The 14,489-nt window shown below is 31.6% G+C and overlaps 1 protein-coding gene across 1 annotated transcript; it reads right to left on the bottom strand.

Moving 5' to 3' along the window:
• Positions 1 to 2,064: 2,064 nt before the first annotated feature.
• LOC147806053 (uncharacterized) lies at positions 2,065 to 7,194 on the bottom strand. The gene is made up of 3 exons (XM_087149514.1): positions 6,811 to 7,194; positions 6,596 to 6,690; positions 2,065 to 5,962 (listed from the first exon to the last, which is right to left on the bottom strand). Exons 1-3 carry the CDS (start codon positions 7,192 to 7,194, stop codon positions 2,065 to 2,067), a joined length of 4,377 nt encoding a protein of 1,458 aa, XP_087005640.1.
• Between the last annotated feature and the right edge of the window lie 7,295 nt (positions 7,195 to 14,489).

Genomic DNA, 14,489 nt, shown 5'->3' on the forward strand with positions numbered 1-14,489 from the left:
AGCTTGTTACAACATTTACGCCACCCCTTGTTATATATAACGTTTTTACACTTGTGCATCTCGAAGAAAATTAGACTTAAAAAAGCAGCAAGAGACTTAAAAACAGTCTGTAACATTACAAGCAAAACTAGTTTCAGATTTCAAATCTCCACAATCGAATTAGGCAAGATCAAGTTTTTGCATAAATGCAACAAAAAAATTTCTCTCCAGTGTGATAAATAAATTGTCGTTGTAAATCATTTGCATAACTGAAAGTGTGTTTCAAAACAATAAATTGCTGATATAATTCAGATTTATTTTTATTCATTGAATTTATTGCCCTTCTTCACGGGTTGACCATATAAAACTAAGCAAAGCAGGTATTTAAAAAGCTTGACCTATCAAAGTAGAGATGAAATCAGTAATGCTTGGCATGATGCCTTTGCCAGTAGCCAATTTACGATAGTCAATCATTGTCGCAATTAAGTAACTTTCTTCATTCATTTAGTTCTTTATTACACAGCTTAATTTCTTTTATTTCAATTACTGTTGTTCTTAAACTTTTTAGTTTTTTCAAAAACGTTTCAAAAGAAAAACTATAAGTAACAATAGCAGGTGGTTTCATATACTTTTAAACAAAAAATGAATAGTTTCAAAATAAAGTTCAGCTAACTCCCGATTTGATTAAACAGAGCTGAAAGCTAGCTAAACATCCCTAAAGTTACCTCTTAAGTCTCTAAAAAACAGTTTAACATTTGAAGTTTAATTTATAACGCTTAATCTTAGACGTATGAAAGAAATTAAATTGTTAAACTTTCCTTTCAAACGTACTAATAGAAATTTTTGTTCGATTTTTCGGATGGGGGTAGAATTATCTAAATTTCAGAGTCCTACACTTTAAAAAATAGGTACTCAAATATCACAACATTTTCTTTTTCTTAATGAAAAAACGGTTTTCTGGTCTATGCCCCGAGCAAAATTTGTCAAAGTGCCTAAAAATTTCGTCATTCCATTTTTTCCACACAAAAAAACCCTCATAGTACCTAAAGTATGACACAACACAACCAGGACGGGTAGAAATTACACCCATACTCGAAGAGGGATTTAAGCCCCAGACCTTTCTGATACGACGCCAACTCCCTGACCATCATACAAATTGGTCAGCTTATTTCATCGCTTTATTTTTTATAGTTAAGTGCTAGTTTTTTCATTCTAGTTAACAATGGCCCGCTTAGAAATGCTTCGTTACAAATCACGTGATTTCATGGCCAAAATATTCTCAAAATAAACGAAATTCTGCTTAAATTCTGCTCGTTGAATTGTTAAATGTATGAGTTTTATTTCTGAGAATGCAACACAAACGGCACTAGTGTAATCAGACACAGACTCACAAACGCTGCCTTTTAACTTTTAAATATTTTTTACTTTTTCTGTATACTGAAATTTATAGAAAGACTTGGATAAGATATATTTTTTGAAAAGGTTACTTTTCTATACATCGAATTAAATCTCAGTATTGCTTCTAGATTAGTATTCTGCAAGTTTATTAAATTTTAATAGGATAGAAGCTTTAAACACAGATATGAGATTTAAAAAATGTGTCTACATAATAGATCCTCATATTTTTTTCATAACATGTAAAAAATCTTTGAAAGGAAACTGTCGTTCCTAACCGGATTGACTGTGTTTGTGAGAGGCATCTTGTCTATTGATTGATAACGTTTAAAAACAGGCAAAACAAAACATTTATTTTAAATAAAAAACAACAAAAAACAAAACAAAACACAGCGTTCCAAAGATATTTCAAAAAGCCAATTCAACGATATTTCCAGTTCTCTCTTTTTTCTCTTGCCATACTCAGAGTAACCTACATATTCTGAATACTTTTGGTGGCGCAATCTAATTGGAGTTAGTGTTTGCCGCAACATTCTCCCCACTTGAGTTTTATGTAGGAGAAAACTCAACACAATAAATCACAAAAAAAATACTAAAATTATGGCAGACATACAATTGTTATGTTATAAAATTTAAAGAATTTTAAAAGATACAAATCTGTATTTAACGTCCAAAAATGTTCATAGTTATTTAATGTTCACTGGCATCTTCAGTTACCTCTAAGGGATATAGTCTTTGAATAGGTCTTAGTAAAGTCCCTTTGTCCGTTTTCAATTTGACTAGTCTTACTCGTCCATCTCTTCCAGGGAACAGCTCAATAACTTTTCCTAACAGCCAGAAAATTCGTTTTCTGTCTTCTCTGCCAATCAGGACGATGTCTCCAATATTTATTTGGTCAGGTCTCTTGGAAACAGATGAACGCAAGAAACCTAAATATTCGACCCTGAATCTTTCTTTTAGTCTTTCTCTCAATCTTTGAACATATCTGTATCTCTTGTCTAAATTAGTTTTGTCAATTTTGTCTAAGTCGGCTACGTCGTTAGTAGGGAGGTCGTGAAGGAATGAAGATGGTGTTAAAGCTCTCAAATCTGGTTCTTCAGACACATAAGTCAAAGGTCTATTGTTCATGATCGACTCACATTCACAAACAAGAGTTGAGAGTTCTTCATGAGTCAGAGATGACCGTCCCAAGTTTTTTCTTAAGAGATCTTTGAGAATTCCGATTAATCTTTCCCAGAATCCCCCCCACCATGGGGCGGATGGTGGATTGAATTTCCATTGGATTTGGGAAACTTCAAATTCTTTCATGCTTTTGTTCCAATCAAGGCGCTTTAAGGAGGCGTTGAGGCCAGTGAAATTGGTACCATTGTCTGAGTATAGTGTAGCTACTCTACCTCTTCTAGCAATAAAACGCCGTAATGCTTGAACAAAAGCGTTTGTGCTAAGAGAAGGTATCAGCTCTAAGTGAACAGTTCTATATACAGCACAGGAGAAAAGGACGATCCAAACCTTCTCATTAGTCTTGGTCATCAAAGGTCCGGCCAGATCGACACCGGACACTTCGAATACAGCCGATAATCTAGTTCGATCAGGAGGCAGAGGTGGAAATGGTACTTCAAGATTTTTAACCATTTGTCTCTTGCAGGTGACACATCCTCCAATAACGGAGCGAACAGTTCTTCTACCTTTTATAATCCAAAATCTCTCCCTCAGGATTGTTAGAAGAATGGACGTTCCTGCATGTTTATTCAACAGGTGTTCTTGTTCAATAAGTCGGGTGACAACAAGATGCTTTGACGGAAGAATCAAAGGCGCAATGAATTCAGGGGTTTCATCTTCATTCAAAAGTCTAGACTTTAATCGAAGTATCTCCTCATGATCTGAAAACACTTGAAAGTTTTTCAAAGATTTTTTACCTTCTTCGTCATTGAAGCACTCTTTTTGTACTGACCGCAGAAGAGTCTTTTGTGCATTTCTTATTTCTTCTTGCGTTAAATCAACATTCTTTCTTAAATCTTTAGCTTTTGGCTGGAAGCGTAACAACCATGCTACAACTCTGATTATCTTAGAAAACTTCGAAATTCTGGATGCTAAAGTAGTTGCAATGGATTCCGAGTCTACATTGATAGCCGAAACAACAGTCTTTCGTTTTTCCTTTTCAACTTCCTCTTCATTAACATTAGCTACTGTCATCGGCCAATCATCCTTAGAATTCTTCAGCCAGGCAAGCCCTAGCCACCACTTGGACTTCAGAAGTTGTTTAGCTCCACATCCTCTCGAGAGAAGATCTACCGGGTTCTGACTTCCTGGTACATGATACCAATTCTCAGGTGATGTCAGTCTATTTATTTCAGATATTCGATTGTTCACGAACACTGACCACTGTTCTTTCCTCTTAATCCAAGTTAACACAGTCGACGAATCTGTCCAAAAGTAGGTGTCAATGTTTCCTTTTTCTAGTTTTAAAGCAGAGTCCATAGAATTGAACAGTCTAGCTCCAATAGTTGCTCCCATCAATTCAAGACGAGAGATCGTTATTTTTTTCAGTGGAGTTATTCTTGACTTAGCTTGGAGTAGCTGGACATTTACAGAGCCATCAGGGGATTCACTTCTTAGGAATATACAAGCTGAATAAGCTGTTTTGCTTGCATCAACAAATGTATGGAAGCTGAGTTTAGATAAGGCAGTAGCTCCCAACCATCTTGGGATCTTAATATCATTTAAGTAATGTAAGTCTTTGAACCATGAATTGAATTTTTTCTTTATTTCTTCATTAACTTCCGAATCCCAATGACCTTTAGTCTTCCAGGTTGCTTGAAGTAAAAGCTTAGGTCTTATTAAAGCTGGAGCAAGAAATCCAATCGGATCAAAGATTCGGCTTATCAGGGACAAAATTTTTCTCTTAGTTAATTTTTCGAATTCTTCCAGTTTCAGTGAGTCAGAATCAATTTTTAACGAGTCTAAGTTTTTATCCCATACGTAGCCTAAGACTCGCGCTTCAGTAGCTGCAGACGGGCAATCTAATAATTGGTTGCTTTCCCAACTTCTTAGGTCAAATTGACCTTCTTTCATAATTTCTGTAGCTGACTTTATAAAAGTTTCTAATTCAGTTAAATCTTGTACACTCGTTACGCAATTATCTTCATAAAAACTGTTTCGGAGTTTTTCCAACTGTTCTTCAGAATATTGTATCTTGAATGTCTGTTTGGACAGATGATGATGAATGACAGCCATCAATAAGAAAGGACTACTGGTTAGACCGAAAACAACTCGACGATGTCTATAAGTCTTCAGTTCATTTTGTTCATCAATCAAAAGAAATCGTAAATAATTCCTATCTCTTTCATTTAGAGAGATTTGCCGAAATGCTCTTCTAATGTCAGAAATAACACCAATTTCATACAATCGAAATCGAGCCAAAATGGATGGTATTGTCTCAATAAAATTTATTCCAGTCTCTAAACAATCATTTAGTGATGGGAAGTTCGGATTCTTGGCTGAAGCGTCAAAGACGGGTCTGATTTTCAAAGAAGTTGTCGTTGACTTTTCCTTAATAATTGGGCGATGTGGGAGGTAATGTGTACCTTTAATTGACAATTCTTCTTGTGGAACTTTCTCAATCACTTCTTCTTCTATCCATTCATCAAAATCTTGCTGGTATTTCTTTTCATATCCCGTTTTTTCTAATTTCTTGTTAGTAGATTTTAATCTTTTAAGAGACAACCCATAATTATTCGGTAATAAAGCATGATCCTTTTTCCATGGTAAGCTTACTTCGTATCTTCCATCTGAATTTTGATAAACTGTGTCTCGAAAATGAATCATAACTGCCCTCTGTGTATCTTCTCTAGTGTTTTGTTCCACAGGGTCTCTAATACCAAGTAATTCTAAATCCCATAAAAATGAAACAGGTAATTCTTGAGAAAGCATATTTACAACCGTCATATTTAAATTATCATGGTTTTCAAACTGAGGAACCTTCCCTATTAATGTCCATCCTAATTTAGTGTCGATGGCGACTAATCCAGATTTTAATTGTTCTTGTTTACCCGTAAATAGTTTACCAACAACATCAGCCCCTAAAAGAACTTCAATAGGTCCTGAATTCCCACAATCAGTTATAAATATCCTTTTTTGTCTCAATTCTTGAATCCACGGCCCTTGTCTAATGCTAGAAACATTATTACAAATTATTTCCTGATCCAATGCATCTAAATTACAATTATATTTACCATCAAGGCTATCGAGATATATTTTATAACATTTGTGCCGTTGAATTTCTGTTTTCTTACCTCCAAATAATGAGGTCGAAAATTCTTCTTCCCTTTCAAAATCAAAACCTAACTCTTCTGCAGTAGATTTCATAATATAAGACTTTTGAGAACCCGTATCTAAAATAATTCTAGCTTTACGCTGCGCTTTATTTCCCTTAATAATTACTACAAGAGTCTGTAAAAATACTTCTTTAGTTGCATGCACGCGCGAATGTAAGGTGCCAGTCTCTTTTTCTTCGCTTTCATTATTATCTTGTTTTCTTTCATCCGATCGATTACATTCTAAGTCAGGACACATAAATTTTAAATGTTTTCTTGTGCAAATTGAACATTTAATGTTTGATTTACAAGAAAAAGCCAGGTGCCCTTTCAATAAACAAATTTTACATAAACCCTTCCTTCTAATAACAGACTGTTTTTCTTCTAAAGGCATATAAAACGCTTTCTTGCAAAAACGAGTCTCGTGGTTTTTAAAACAAAATAAACAAAGGATATCATCGTTTGAATTATGACTAATTAATTCAGCCGCAGACGATTTCCGATCTCTCAAATTCAGATTCGCCGGTGGTGTCAAGTTCCTTCGTTCGAAGGGGGAATGAAATATTTCAGTTCTACTCAATTTTATTTTTTCTTCCGCTTGTACTTCGTTTTTCAAAAAATAAATTATCGCATCAAGACTGGATAGTTTTTGTTCGCTTTCTAAATTTTTTCTTTGGCGTTCAAATGAGCGTAACACATTTAATGGTAATGAACTTTCAACAAGGGGATACAAAATTACACCACACATCTCTGATGTAACTCCTAGTGAGTTTAATGCTCTCAATTGAGTTGACAGTTTATTGTATAAACAACTTAAAGAATCATTCTTATTCTTATTCGCATTATTTAATACGAGTTTCAGGAGTTCTCTAACATAAAAATCTATCAATAGATCTTTTCGGCCATACCTTTCGGTTAAACTTTCAACAGCTAAAGGATAATTTTCATCTGTTACAGGAAAAGATTCCACAATTTCCCTAGCTTCCGATTTCAGCTTCGTCGACTGAATTAAATAATGAAATTTATCAGCTTTCGTTAAATTAACATTTTCATGAATATTTTTAAATTGGTTCCAAAACGTTAACCAATCTTTCAAGTCTCCGCCGAATTTATATAATTCAACTTCGGGGAGCCGTTGACATAAAGCTTTCGGAGATTTAGTGTTCGGTAATTCGCCGTTGTTTTCGGAAGTAACAATTTCGTTTTCACACGAGTTCTTTTTCAAATTATCTAAGGAACGTTTAGCTTTTAATTGAATTCTCAAAGCTTTTTCTCTGTATTCTTCAACGGAATTATATTCAGTTTCGAATTCTTTTTCATCTTGCAAACTATCTAAATAACTATTATGTGTTATTTCCAAAATGTCTACCTTTTGTTTAAATAAACAAAGATCCGTTTCAATTTCTTCATACGTCACACTATCGCCAATTAATAAATTTTCTAGTTTATTGTAGGCCTTAGTAAATGAAGCTCTTTGAGCGGTTTTATTTCTTTTTATTATTTCCATTTTTACTATCTTAATATCAAATTCTTAGCTTCTGAAACTATCGATTCTAAGCACATATAAATTACCGTTCTGGTATCAAATATTCAAATAAAAATATATATATATTTCAAATCTTCAAAAGTATTCAAATTGTCAAATATTTAATCTTCAAAATGGAAATTAATAAATCTTCGCCTACCTTTCTTACCAATCCTTAAGACAAGGCCGCCCACCCGGGGGCGCCAGAAATGTCGTTCCTAACCGGATTGACTGTGTTTGTGAGAGGCATCTTGTCTATTGATTGATAACGTTTAAAAACAGGCAAAACAAAACATTTATTTTAAATAAAAAACAACAAAAAACAAAACAAAACACAGCGTTCCAAAGATATTTCAAAAAGCCAATTCAACGATATTTCCAGTTCTCTCTTTTTTCTCTTGCCATACTCAGAGTAACCTACATATTCTGAATACTTTTGGTGGCGCAATCTAATTGGAGTTAGTGTTTGCCGCAACAGAAACTGTGTATAAAATAATATTGAAAGATAATTAATTAAACTTCCTTTAAAATCAAAAACATAAAACTTATTATTTCAATCATTTCGATACTTTAAAAATAATATTTTTTAAACTCGTTTTATTCTGACAAAATATTCAGTGAAATCAACATTTTAAAAATATTTTATGCAAAATTACTCTTAGGGTATTTGTAATTAAATTCTAATCTTTTCTTCAAAACACGTGCACGAAAAGTACGAAAACTTAAAATAAATTTTAAAATAAGCAATGTTTATTATTCACTACCACGCTGCAAAACTAGCTTTTTATGGATAATATACCTACTATCATTTGAAACCTTATTTATTTTTCCGTAAACGAAATAGCTGGTGCTGGGTTTTTTTTTTAACCTTCACGAAAAAAAAAAACAACTAAATATTAAATTGCAAAACAACTTTTTATGTGTTAAAAGCTGTGTTAAAATGTTATTTTTCTTTTTGAGGAAAAAATAAAGGTGAAATGAAAGCCTTCCAATAATTTCTAAAGTTTTTTTTTTTTTGAGGTCTTTAAAGAGAGTATTTCGAAAATTTTATGTCTGCTTTTCTAGAGTATAAAATTACTCCTAAAAGAAATGAGATATGTAAAATAATCACGAATCCATTAAAATGCAGCCACATAAAAAATGTTTATTGAAGATTACTTTTGAAACATTTGGTGTTAAGAAATGTTTTAAAAGCTTTTCACTTGATGTAAATTTAGTTCGTATTTTTTTCATATATTTGTCTTTATGTTTGGAGGTCTCTGAAAGCAATTAATTTGTAAATATATTCTTGACTGAACTAAAGATTCTTACGATAATAATAATTAAAAACTTAACTAAAAAACTGTACAACAAGCGAAAAACACTGATCCTTAGCAATCCAAAATCAAACAAAAGCAAGCTTAACGATTTTTTTCTTTAACTGCGGATAAACCATAACAATCGAAAACTAAATTAGGTTAATAAATATTTTAAAATTATTTATTTTAATTTTTAATCGCATATCAAAGCCTATCGATTTGTAATTATTGATTTGTTGCTGGATATTGTTGTTGTATTCATACAAGTTATCTATCATGAAAAACGAGATAATGGTTTTGTTTTTTGCTGCACTAATAGCCTACCATTCCACTTCCTAATTTTCTTCTGTTATTAATCTAATTTGAACCAGTGCAGTTGCAAAATAAAATGGCATTTTACGCAAAATGCATTATTTAAAAATTTAGTGAAGTCTAGAATTAATATTTGATTAATTATAAAATCACATTTTTAGTAGTAAAACAACTAGTACGGTATATTTGACAATTCCTTGGTAAACATGAAACAGAATGGCCTAGTTTACTGTTTAATAATTTTATAAAATATAAAATATTTTATAAAATATTTTATATATTATAAAATATATCAATGAGTGTACGTGTTTACGTACATGGTCATGGGAATATGTTTCTGTGACGAGATTCAGTAACTTTAAAAAATAATTCTCAATAACTGAGTACATTTGAAAACATAAAAATATAACCTAAGTAGCTGTTGCCCAACCATCGTAAGAAGACGATTAATCATGGTACAAATTCATTAGTTAAAATAGGGATTATATATGCAGAAGAGTTTAAAATACTTTAAGGTATGATTAGCAAGAAAAAATATTGGTGCTTAAGAAGATTTTTTTGCAAACTGACATTCGCCCGAATCTCATCCGTCCTGTAACGATGACTGGACTATGCATGACTCGCTCAGAGACCGACGAGTTTAGATCCTGTTTGAATTATAAGAATTCTCTGAAAACATTCGGCCTAAGCTTCTTTGTCTAAAATTCTCTCCTCAATACAGTTTGCTACTCGCATCTCCCAGTAGACACTATTAAATCTCCTTTAGATGAAAACAGCGTAGTATTTAGGTATTTGTAACCAATAATAAGATTATAAAAATAATTGATATTCATTAATAAAGCTTCTAATTAACTAAAAAACCTAGAAATGTTGCTTTTTTGAAAACATAAAACTAATGTCATTTAACGTGAAAAAGTGTTACATCAGGGTCCACTAATCTGATTATGAAGTATCTTTAATAACTGAATTAATGAGGATCATAGTATAATTAGATCCGATACTGAATATTCCTTAATAATGTAAATTAAGTAACGAAGATAAGATCGTAAAAGTACCTAATTAATCTGCGAAAGTCAAGAATACTACACATAAGGCAGTTAGGTAAGCAAGAATTATGTTCCAGATTTAGAAGTTAACTAGTATTTTGTGCCTAAGACGTACCGGCGTTCTACTTTTTTTTTCATTTTTAAAAATTCATAACAAAGCTTCCTTCCATTTTTATAAAGCTTTTAAAACTACACGTAACAAGTATAAATAGTTTATTTAATTTTAGGGAAATGTTATTTTAATCTGAGATTTTATAAGTATCAGTTTAGATTTTCGTTCCGCCGTTTCGAGATATTCTGTTGCTTATTTGTTGTTAAGCTTCAAATATTATTATGTATGTCCCAAAGTTCACCTTTTTTTGACCCAACAGTGGAACTGATCATAAAACACGATTCTCAATAGATCATTGAAGTCAAGCATCAGTGCCAACGTTTAGTAAGAGGTGGGTGAACACTTTGATTAACCTGCGAAGGAACCACGTGTGCATGGTATGGCACTGTTTTACATTGAAGGACTCGACTTCCCGCTCAAATCGTGGGGCTACCAAAGCTGGAAAACCTTCTCCTCTGCAGAGGACAACGTTTCATTTGATCGTGGTCATCTTATGATCGTGGACGAGCAGTTAGACGACTGGAAGCAGATCGAAATGTCACCACTGTGGCCGCAGTAATGAGAGTGGCAAAAAGTGTCATCTCGGGATTAAAAAAACTGCTAAAGGTGTAAATGCTATGCCGTAGCATATCAGTGGTCGTTGTAGGAACACCACACCGCAAGAGGAACAATATGCATTCCCAGTAACGAAAAGGAACAAAATTGTCACTCCTGAGCAGATTGCTTTAGACTTTACAACCACTACCGGTACATATGCTTCTGCCAGAACTATCTTACTGCGATAAAATCAAGTTAGCTTACAAGCATGGAAACTTGTTCGATACATCCCGCTTTAACCGCACCATTGTTGAAAAAGAATACGTTGGTGTAAGGAACGTGTTGGATGGGGTAACCAGCAGTGGTCCAGAGTGATGTTCTCCAGAGAATCCCATTTCACTATGACAAATTATACTGGCTACCAGTTAGTGCGGAGAAAGAGAGCGCAAAAATAGGTTCATGACGTGATCGGGCTCAGGCGTGCCGATCTGGGCAAGCATCATGCACAATGTCTGGGCACCGCTTAACATCTTTGAGCGATGTTGCGTAACATCACAACGATATTAGAGAGAGATTAGTCTGGATCTTTTTGCCCTTTCAGGAGTGTGGTAGGTCCAGATTTTCTGTTTATTTATGATAATACGCGACCTCACAGGTGCGTTTTGGTATCACACGCACTGGAAACTAAAGATATTGACTGTATGCGATGGCCTGTACACCCCGAACCTAAATACTATAGGGTGTACCTAGGATGTTCTTGACGGACGTGTTTCACAAAGAACACGGCCTTTCTAAATCGTGCAAGAGCTGAAAACTGCCTTGAGAGATGTGTGGGGCAATATCCCCCAAGGAGTCTTCGATAATTCAGTGGACAACATGAATAACAGATGCAAAATGTGCAGTAGTGTTCGAGGTAATCATACCTTTTTTTCAGATACTCATTCCTGTATCATTGTAGCAAAAAAGACCCATTTTTCATGGATGTTTGGAAATTGCTCGATGAGCATCTTTTATAGTGTTACTTTTATTGTTTTTTGATATGTCGATGACTGAGCCATTTTGCATTATAATAAATGCACATTGTCTCTCCTAATTATGTACTTAGTTTCATTTCATCAATCAACGTCTATTGTCAATTATTCCAAAAAATTTAACTGTTCCTTAGCAATTGGCAAGCAGTGTATTTAGTTGCCTCTCATTTGAAGCAAATGAAAGTGGCTTTTACTCAAAAAGTTCTCACAAATGCCAGTTTAATAAAATACTTTACTGCAAAAAAGTTCTTTTGTCTTTTGGGTTGGGTTCGAAATTTCATAGTTGGGGATTCAAAACTACTTTGGATATCAAGCAATTGTTTAATGCTGGAAAAAAACTACTTTTTATTGGAATATTCTAGATAGTTCGGGGTTCGATTTGAATAAATAAATAAATAAAATAAATTTATATAAATTTTCTAACGAGTATCCGGCTTCTAACACTAACCAAAATTTTGAAATATTTGAAGATTATTTACCTCAGCTAAAGTTTAAAAAATATTTGTTTATATTTTTTTAAGAAAAGTATGCATAAAAACGGCATGCATCATTAAATAGGCGATCTTTTTTTATTCCAACCTTCTACGAGTCCTTATATCTCATGAATTATTCTTACATGCCATTACTTAAACCCCAGTTTGCTTTTCCATAAAACGCAATGGTTAATAATGTTTCTTTTTTCCAAAAAAAGGAAAAAAGGTGGAGCAAAACAGCTTTAAATATTTAAAAAATTTCGCCGACGATTTTCTTTTCAGCAAAAAAAAATAAAATAAAATATAAAATAAAAAAATAAATGAAATAAAAAGAGCTCTAATATTTTTCAGTGCTAATATTTCTAGAATTTTTCAAAGATAATTTATTATGATATTACTCATGATTAAAATAAATTGTGAGTGATATCCCACATGATTTATTTTAATAAATTCTTGTTATCCATAATTTATTTAACAGGTATAAATAAATCATAGGACAATTAATTTTTATAACATAAACATCAACATACTTTTCTGATGTTCCTAAAATTAATCCATTTATAAACATCTGAAAAAATAGGGAAAAAACATAAAGTTGTTTACCTACATTACCATCTGTAATGATTATTTAAATTGTTTATTAAATTCCTGTAATCTTCATGTCACAAATTCTCATATAGTCCTTGCTTTTATTCTTCAAAATATTAAATTTTTATGTTCATATAAAGCGGAATATTAGTTACCAACTAGTTACCAACCTAGACTGTTTTTTTAAAAGTTTTTAATATTTCCTTTAAATTTATAATCGATAGAATTCAATAAAATTTATCACAGAAATATATTTTATTTATATATCTATTTATATATTTATTTATTCATATATTCATTTATATATTTATTTTTATTCATATATTTATTTATTTATTTATTTATTTATATATTTATTTATAAATTTATTTATATATTTATATATATATATTTATTTATTATTCGGGAAATATAATTTGATAAGCAAAGAATTCTGTAAACATTCTTTTTAAGCTTTTAAAGAGAACAAAATCTTCTAAATACTGTTAACAATGAGAAACATATGTATAGTATTTTAAGTGCAGGACTAACAGCACTTATATTTGGCAATATATTAACATGCATAATGTACAGATGTATTACTTGTATTGTAGATATAGAAACCTATGTATTACTTTTAATAACAGGATAATATAAAGAAACAATGTAGCAAGGAAATATAAAAAAGAACATGATAAAAAAGTAAAAGAATCATAATATCCCAGTTGATATTGTGATTTTCCATTGTTGAGTTGATGTTGACAAGATGATTTCTCGCATGATAAAAATACATGGAATTTTTTTTCTTTCTTACTTTTTAAATTTCGCATTGCAGCTAAAAGTAAAGTGTTCTTTAAAGCAGATATGGTATTTATTTCACTATACATAAGTTTCATCACTTTTAAAATGATTATTTTACCCTGGTTTCTCTTACATTGTTAATACGTTACTAGACTTAAATGATTTCATACAAAACGTTTAAATGAAATAAAAAGGTAAGTTTAAATTATTTACTTGCCAAATTATTATTTTTTTTAGAGAAAACGCCTAATTTAAATCAATTTATAATCAATCTTTGTATATATTCTCTGAAACTATGCTTTAATTATTGAACAATTACGAAAATATAATTTTTAATCACTAATCAGTCAGGAAAAAAAGCAATTCTGGTAAAATTACCGTGATGTATGCTGAAAACAATTATAATTTTGGTTATTAAAACCAAAGCATATGGTATTTAAATTTAATTCGCAATTTTTCGCTCATATGGTAACTGTTTACAGAAAATTCTAATTTTCAAAATTATAATTCCTATTATCAGACATTTAATAAAGAATGCAAAACTGAAAATTTTTACTGAATCGGCTTTCATGCCAGGCTCTAAAGTAACAAGTTAAAATTTCCAAATTTTATCAGATATTACAAATTTGTTAATTTTTACAAAATCACTACCAAAGTGCTGCTCTACCGAATTTTTTTCAAAAATTATCGCAATTTTTGTTGTTCACGGAGCCAGAAACTCCGTAAATTTTATCGTTTTCTAGTAATTTTGACCAAACTTTTATTCTCAAAAACTTTTATATCAAAAAAAAATCATTATGATATTTTTAAGTTCAAAAAAATGTACGAGATTCAATGCTACAAATTTAGCAATAAAATTTCTGAAAAAATATTTTTTTTTTAAATATAAAAAAACAGTAGTTGCTTCGTATTTCTAAAGCTTTTTTGTCGCATTTTCTTTATTACATTATTGAAAAACAATTTATCGTAAATCTATTATTACAAATTACTCTTATAGTAAAAAAGTGATTTGAAGTAACTCATTTAAACCTTTTAATTTTGAATAAGAAAAACAGCATAAACAAGCTTTAGTTTTTATAACTCAAACTGAAAAAATATTT

The sequence above is a fragment of the Parasteatoda tepidariorum genome, chromosome 8 (assembly GCF_982258835.1).
Source record: "Parasteatoda tepidariorum strain Cologne lab strain chromosome 8, Ptep-v5.0, whole genome shotgun sequence".
Taxonomy (NCBI): domain Eukaryota; kingdom Metazoa; phylum Arthropoda; class Arachnida; order Araneae; family Theridiidae; genus Parasteatoda; species Parasteatoda tepidariorum.

Coding starts and splice junctions, on each gene's coding strand:
- LOC147806053 (XM_087149514.1), bottom strand. CDS start 7,194: ATGGAAATAATAAAAAGAAATAAAACCGCTCAAAGAGCTTCATTTACT. Junction 6,691..6,810: donor TATGTCAACGGCTCCCCGAA/GTTGAATTATAT, acceptor TATTTAATTCAG/TCGACGAAGCTGAAATCGGA. Junction 5,963..6,595: donor GTTGAAAGTTTAACCGAAAG/GTATGGCCGAAA, acceptor AATTTGCACAAG/AAAACATTTAAAATTTATGT.